Below are 7916 nucleotides of genomic sequence, written 5' to 3'. Positions count from 1 at the left end.
GGCACCTCAGTACAAGACAGACATGGAGGGGCTGGAGCAGGTCTGAAGAAGAGCCCCAAGCTGGGGAAGGGTCGTGAGAAGTCTTCTGAGGAGCAGCTGAGGGACCTGGGGCTGGTCAGTCTGAAGCAGAGGAGGCTGAGGGGAGACCTTATTGCTCTCTACAACTCCCTGACAGGAGGTTGTGCAGAGGGAATGGCCTCAAGCTGCTCCAGGGGAGGTTTAGACTGGACATTAGGAAGAACTTTTTCACTGAAAGAGTTGTCAGGCACTGGAACAGACTGCCCAGGGAGGTGGTGGAGTCCCCACCCCTGGATGTATTTAAAAGCCATGTAGATGTGGTGCTTAGGGCTTAGGGGTGGATTTGGTAGAGCAGGGTTTATGGTTGGACTCTGATCTTAAAGGTCTTTTCCAGCCAAACTGATTCCATGATTCTAAGAGAGTATTTTATCTGTGTGTGTGTGTTTTTTCCTCTCCCCTGTCAGCCACTGCAGAGCTGCAGCACTACACTGCCCTGGTAACTCAGCTGAGACCCTGCACAGTGCCCCCTCCTGAGGGGTGTGTTACCTCTGCTGGATCTCCTCCTTGGCCAGGTCCTGTTTCAGGATGTACTCCTCCCTGAAGACCTGCGTGGCCCTGCTCAGCAGCTGGAGACACTCCTCAGGGGGAGGAGCAGCCTCAGGATCTGCAGACCTTGGGACAGCAGAGAGGAGGTTTTGAAGTCTCACTCCAACCTGTTCCATTTGAAAGGCTCAACAAGGTAAAAGTATTCATGGCAAGGGCTCTAGGAGGACCCAGTCATGGAAGTGAGGGACTATTCATTACATCCTTCTGCTATCCATCATTTTACCTCCATGAGGCAATCCCAGGGTGTCTGGAGATCCTCAAAACCCAGTGGGGATATGTGATGAGCAACTCCAGCAGCTGAGGACAGCTCTGCTTTCAAGCAGGGGCCCAGAGCACAACACCCCAACCTCCCCCCCAACCTCCCTCACCAGCTCTGTACAGGCAGGGGACACAGGGCAGGGGACACAGGGCAGGGGACACAGGGCAGGGGACACAGGGCAGGGGACACAGGGCAGGGGACACAGGGCAGGGGCTGGCTGCAGGAGCCATGCCCCCATCAGTGCAGTGTCCCAGGCAACGTGCTCCTCAGGCAGGAGCTGATCAACACACCTCATTGCCAAGTGTTTCCCCTGCAGCCCCCCTCAGAGAAGCCCCTGACTCACCTGAGGAGCAGGGGGTTGGCAGAGCCACGCTGCAGGATCCCCAGGATGTGCTTCTCAAAGGTGTGCTGAGCCTGAGCCAGGGCACGCAGGGGGGACACAGCAGCTTCCTCCTCCTCCTCCTCCCTGCTGCACAGCAGGGCAGGGGCTGCAGGATGGACTGTGCTCCTACCAAAGAACACAGGCAGGAGGACAGGGTGTAAAGCAGCAGGACTTGAGCTGTGGCAGTTTAAAGGCAAGGGGAGGAACTCAGGCACTGTGGTGGAGCAGGAAGTCAGAGTCCCAGGAGGGATGATTTCAGTGCTGTGGGGGGGAAAGTCCTGCTCAAGAGCACACAGCCCAGATCTCTGCCTGGCCTGGCAGCTGAAATGAGCAACCCTCATCACCAGCCTTTTAATTGAGGTTCCATAACAAGCAAGAGCTTGAGCTGCTCTCCAAAGCAGCCTCCTCCACCACTGTCCACCTGGGTGATTGCAGAGAATGAGGTTTAAAAGAGCTGTAAGAAAAAACTACTTACTAACACTGCAGAAAGAGTTCTATAAAAACAACACAATACACTGTAGGAGCCTGTGACATCAGCACTGGCTCTGCTGGAGACACCCATCACACACTGAGCAGTGTTCTCAGCAGAAAAGAAGCTCAAAACAGTGTCTTCCCCTCAGTGTGTTCACTTGGTTGTGCAAATGCAGCTCTACCACAGCAGGTTGTGTCTTTCCCACCACCCCCAAGCACAGCAAAGTTGCTTTGGCAATACCAAAATCCTGGTACTTTAAAGCACATGAAAATCCCACTTCTTTTTTTTTAAACTTTCATGGAACCATGGTGCTCATGAAGCATCTCTGTACTACTGTCTGTAAGCAAGGTTTTGATTTGCAGAGTCCTAATCCTAAAAATAAATAAAAAACTCCTCAACACCACCATCAAAGAACCTTTTTGATGCCACTCTTGTCCTAATACTCATTAGAAGTGATATAGATTAATTACATCCCCTACAAACACCTCATCAGCAGTAACTAAGAACACTCCAGTGCTCAGCCAGGGAGGGTTGAGAATGGAGTGTGTCCTAAAAGGTCCAAAAGTCTGGGGTGAAAGGAGCAAAAAAAAGTAATAAAAATAATATCCTGAGACCCTTTTCATGCACCAGTGAGAGAGTTCAAACCAGTTAAGAGCCACGTACAAGAGGGGCCTTGTAATGCACTCATAGGTGTTGGTGATGCAGATCATTGTGGGGCCCAGGATGTCAGAAACAATCCAAAATCCTCTAATGGGAGCAGGTTGCCTGAAGGGAAGAGAAAACACACACAAGGATTATTTGGTTAAAAAAAAAAAGCTCTTTGTTGTTGATTTGGTGCAAATTGATGACTCTTCAGAAAGCCCAAGCTCTGGCAGAGCCCTAAGGAGTGGGTGAAATGAACATGTTGGCATCCAAAACTCTTGGCCAAATTAAGCCTCATGGGTGTCAAGTAAATGGAAGCAAAAATTTCTGTTGGTTTGATAGCTGATTTTCAGCCAGGAACACAGGAACTGAATGCTGCCCTAAGTGAGCATTAAAAATCCTGACACACAAATGGCTCATTTGTATTCTTCCCATTCTTTTTGGGCTGCCTTCTTTATTTTCAGTGGCAAGAACACAGCAAAAGAGGAGAAACTGGGAACAGTTCCCATAGCAACTCAGCAGGCTGGAAGCAAGAGGAAGGGTTTGGGTTTTACCTGCATGGCAAGGGTTTTGTACAGAGAATATGTTCCACAAAGCACTTCTGCTCTGCTCCCAGCTCCTGCAAACTGTCCTTGTCCTCTTCATCTGCAAAGAGGTTTGTCAGAAAGCATCAGGGCCACCTTGCAGGCCTCTGGGGATGCCCCCCAAGCTGTGGCCAGCAGCCCCCTGTTGTGCCCTTGCCCACTCACCTGAGCCAAGGAACTTGTGGAGCTTCTCTATCCAGGTCAAGCCCACGCTGTGGACACCAGCCTCGTGTGTGCAGTGGTATCTGGAGGGACATTTTGGATCTGAAATTCAAACAGCAAATGGAGAAGGAGGCACAAAACTGAGGAAAAGTCATCCTTCAAACCTGTGCTGTTCATTGCAGTCCAGAGAGCAGTGATGTTTTGTGGCAAGTATTAACTCAGCCCCATCCCAAAACTGAGCTAGAGGCATTAATTAGAGTTCTGCATAAAATTAAATTACACTTGGAGTAGCTGAAGCATGGTTTGGAACTATGGCTATCACACCACATCTGTACTGATCCTCTGGATTTCCCTGGGGAGCCCAGTGAGAGCCAGCAGAGCAGCATTCCAACCAGCTGCTTGTTCAGAAGGATCCCAGTGCTTTGGGCTCCTGCCCCACCACTGCACCCAGGGAGGTCTCCAGTGGACATGAGGAAGGATTTCCTGACTAACAGAGTGGTGAGGAGTGGCCCAGGCTGCCCAGGGAGGTGCTGGAGTCCCCAGCCCTGGAGGGGTTAGAAAAACATGTGGATGTGGCACTTGGGGACAGGGTTCAGTGGCCATGGGAGTGTTGGGTTGGACTTGGTTATCTAGAGATCTTTTCCAACCTTAGTGATTCTGTGGTTCTATGAATTCTGTCAGTCTGGTGGGCAGACCCCAGCTCCTCCCTCAGGATCCCCACAGAGAGAGGGGCAACAACTTCTGCATCTGAGTGTTCTGTGACCACAAGTCCCCTGCCCCTGAGGACACACACTCCAGCACCACCCAGCCTCAAATCACTGTCTCACACCAAGCAGTTTGGTCCTAAAGACATGAAATAAAGCAGGTAGAAGCCAACCCCCTGAGTGACCACCCTACCTCGGTGGAGTTTGATGGGGCAAGAGAAATCAGAGTCCAAGGGCTCCTCTTCATCTCCTGATGCCAGCTTCAGGGCAAGTTCCAGCTCAACACATTCAAACACATACAGGGAGGGAATGAGCTCAGATCTTGGGTCCCAGGACTTCTCTGACTGTAAAGAGCATTGAATTCTGCTGTGAGACATCACTTAAATAGAAACTCCACCAGCAGAAACAGCACCAAGGGTTACATAACACAGGCAAGGGTATTAACTGTCAGGGGAAGCAGCTCAAGTTCCCTTTTTTTTTACTTAAACTATCTCAGAAATAAGATATCTTCTCATAGGTTTCTCAGAAATGAGGTTCCTTCTTGAAGATCCTCTTTAAAACAGTTCATAGTAAGTTTGATCAAAGCCTGATCTACCATCAGGCCACACAGAGCTGACATTTAACAGTTTCCTGAGAGTCACACCCCAGAGAATCAGAGAGACTGGCTGGGACAGGAGTGAGACTCACTGCCTGGTGACCCACCAGCACAGCTCTGGCCCTGGCATTCACTTCCAGCCACCCCACCAGCAACTTTGACTACAGAAACAAAAACCCCTGGAGGAAAAAAAGCCAAGCCCAAGCCCTGAGGGGAGTTTTACCTGCTCCTCATCCTCCTCTCCATCCAGCACCACGCAGTGGTACAGCAGCCCCGCCTCGGTGGCGATCACCAGGATGTTGGGGACACAGGGCAGGCAGAGGACAGCACAGGCATCATACCCATAGTTGTCTTCTGCTGCAGGGTGCATGGGCAGAGGGCCCAGCAGCTTGCCCAGGCTCCTGGCACTGGAATAAAGAGGGGTGTGGAAGGAGAGAGTTTGATTTGGAACTCTGCTTTCTGTTAGCAGCAACCCAGAGTTGTGCAGATGAGAACTGGAGCTCAGGCACGAGGGGTTTTTGCAGTGGAGTTTTTTTTATGGTTGTTTTCAAAGCATTAAAAGGTGAAGAGGAAACATTTTCAGACAGGAGCACAAAGTCCTGGTGGAAAGCTCAGGGTAATTGTCCTTATCACTCCCTCTCTGGCTTAATCCAGCCCTTTTGTGGCGTGGCATTTCTCTAGGTAGCACTGCTAAAGGACTCACCCCCCTTCACTGCCCACAGACAGACCTGCTCAAGGAAACTGCTCTTTCTAGCTTAAATACCACACAGGTGACTACCCAGTTACATTGGCTCTAGCTCCCAAGTTTCCCACTGTCTTCTCAGTTTTCTGAAGTGCTTTTGTCTTGATATTCTTGCTTCCTGTTCTTGACTTTTCATCACAGAACATGCCTGAGAACCCTCTGTGATCGTAAAGTCCTTCTCTTCCTCAGACACCACTGGCCCCTCCAGCCTCACCCCAACCTAAGGATGCCTGTGCTGTGCCCCAGAGGCCCCAAAATGCACCTTAAAAACCCTTGGACCCACTGATCTTTGTGCAGCCCAGTGCTTTCATTTCCCATTTCTGCTGGTAAACAACAGGCAGTGGATTCTGGGCAGTGGAAACAGCACCCTTAACATCTGGATGGAACAGGAAGCAGCTCAAGTTCCCAGTCTACACAAGTCTTGGGGTTCAGTCTAGACAGGTCTTGGGGGTTCAGTCTACTAGCACTGCCATGAGGAGCTGAAACAAGCAGTTGACTGAAACTCAGCCCAGCCTCCCCCGCGGAGGGGGTGTCCCAGCTTCCCCAGCCCCCACCACCCAGGGTTAGGGCCCCACCTCTGTGCCAGGCTGATGTAGATGAGGAAGGTCTCTCCATTCTCATACAGGATGTACAGAGGGTAGGCCAGCACCTCCTCAGCCCCACGTTGCCCCAGGCTGTTCCTGGGCACGGGCACCAGCGGCCCGAAGTCGAAGGCCACGGCGGTCTCCCCCAGCGACGCCGTGTAGGCTCTCCGTGTGACCCGCAGGGACAGAGAGGACAGCACCATCACACCAGGTCCCTCCCCATCTGCTGGCAAGATTCTGCTCATCACACGTGTCTGCCTGTCCCCTGACAGCTGCTTGTTGCAGCAGCCAAGGCAGGCAAAGGAAGCCCCCTGCTCAGGGCAGCGCGCCCGCCAGCCCTCCCCCCACAGGAGCCCGTGCTGGTGTCCCCCATGTGCTGTGTCACTCTGTCACCTCACCAGAGGACAACTTCCTTTTCTTTTTCCCCTCAAAACTCTCCCTCAAGTGTTTCCTCTCCAACCAGGCCCAGAGGGAAAGAAAAGACCTTCTATTGTCTGCGTTCCCTGCTCCAAAAGCTGCTCTCAACCCCTCAACACAAAAAAGTGTCTGCCAAAGGACTGCTCTGACAAACTGACTGCTCTTTGCTACCACTTTCTTTTAGAGGATGGAAAAGGAACAAACAAAAAGTGCAATTCCTGTGTGAGGCAGAAGTTCTAGCACTAAAGAAGAAAAAAAAAACCCATCAGATTTTCAGGTACATTTATCCCTCATTCATCGTAAAACTATTCCCCTAAGGATTCAGAGCTTCTTCTAGCAAAAGCATTCCAAAATACAAGAAGCCAGACAAACCCTTTATTGATTTTAAGGGTCTCCTCCTCGGTGTCTGAAAGAGCAATCACCTTGATGGGTCTCTGAGGTACCTTCAGATTGTAAAACCTGGAGGAGAGGAGCAGGACAGGTCAGTCAGCAGGACCATCAGCCTGAAACATCCTATTTTTCACTGTAATCCTGGCAAGGATGGCAGGCCACAAATATCTAGTGAAAAATCAGAGTGGCTATGACAAAAAAAACCCACCCAAACTTAGCTAATAAGCTACAGTTTTACCTTATAGTGTTATCTGAAGTCAGGAGCACAATGTGGGGCTCTGCTGCCTCACAGGGATACCAGGCAGCGTGCTTTAGGGTCAGAGATGGTGAGCTTGTGAAGAACCTCTCTGCAATGGGAATGGTGCTGAAACACAGCAGAAACACTCAGTTACCACCCACACAGAAGTCACCCCTAAAGGGAAAGGGGGGCAAGAGGAGCTGGACCCCCACTGAAGAGGTTTCAAAGCACGCCCAACAAGTTTAGCTCATTTATTTGTGTCACTTGACCACCAGCAACCTCAAAAACCTTGAGGTCCCTCCAACCTCATTACAGGCAGTGTCTTTTGTATCTGTTTGGCCCCAGGAGGAGAGGCTGTGGAGGACTGAGAGCAGGACAGGGGTGTCACTGAGCCCCTGAGGTCTCACCCACCTGCAGTTCACGGTGGCTTTCCCCCCTTCAAACTCAGAATTCTTCCCCCAGCGTTTGGGCAGCTCCAGCACCATGAGCCCCTTGGTACCCACCAGTGCCACATGGTGCTGGGTGGGGCTCAGCAGCGTCTGGTACACCTCAAAAAGGGGGGGTTCTATGCAGAGAAGGGTCTGAAAAGACAAGGATTGCAGCTAAGCACAAGCCACTGTAGTATCGTAAAATCACAGGGTGGGAATTTGGGTGGGAAGGGACCTTTAAAGTTCATCCAGTCCAACCCCCTGCAGGGAGCAGGGACATCCCAACTAGAGCAGGGTGCTCAGAGCCCCACCCAACCTCACCTGGAATGGTTCCAGGGATGGGGCAGTGACCACCTCTCTGGGCAGCCTGGGCCAGGGGCTCAACACCCTCAGTGTCAAAAGCTTCTTCTCTATTTTTCCCTTCTTTCAGTTTCAAACCATCACCCCCTTGTCCTGTCACAACAGGCCCTGATAAAAGTGCCTCCCAAGCTTTCTTCTAGACCTCCTTGAATTCCTGGCAGCCCCCAGCAGGTCTCCCCAGCTGGAGCCTTCTCCTCTCAGCTGCCCGAGCCCAACTCTCTCCTGCTGGGCTCCCAGCAGAGGGGTTCCCCCCTCGGGGCATTGCTGGGGCTCCTCTGGCCCCGCTCCAGCAGCTCCCTGGCTCTGCTGTGCTGAGGACTCCAGAGCTGCCCC

General features: G+C 51.7%; 1 protein-coding gene across 1 annotated transcript; it reads right to left on the bottom strand.

The window, feature by feature from the left end:
• Positions 1-564: 564 nt before the first annotated feature.
• Positions 565-7376, bottom strand: NUP88 (nucleoporin 88kDa; the record flags this gene model as incomplete). The annotated part of the gene is made up of 11 exons (XM_008948071.1): positions 565-690; positions 1227-1391; positions 2401-2502; positions 2934-3024; positions 3129-3227; positions 4023-4173; positions 4648-4831; positions 5742-5915; positions 6540-6626; positions 6796-6921; positions 7207-7376. Coding segments are annotated over 11 exons (1475 nt in total), but the record flags the coding sequence as incomplete, so codon positions are not given.
• Positions 7377-7916: the final 540 nt, after the last annotated feature.

The sequence above is a fragment of the Merops nubicus genome, unplaced genomic scaffold (genome assembly GCF_000691845.1).
Source record: "Merops nubicus isolate BGI_N331 unplaced genomic scaffold, ASM69184v1 scaffold43840, whole genome shotgun sequence".
Lineage (NCBI taxonomy): Eukaryota > Metazoa > Chordata > Aves > Coraciiformes > Meropidae > Merops > Merops nubicus.
Note: the sequence above shows the minus strand (reverse complement) of the source record. Positions and strands in the feature narration are given on the sequence as shown.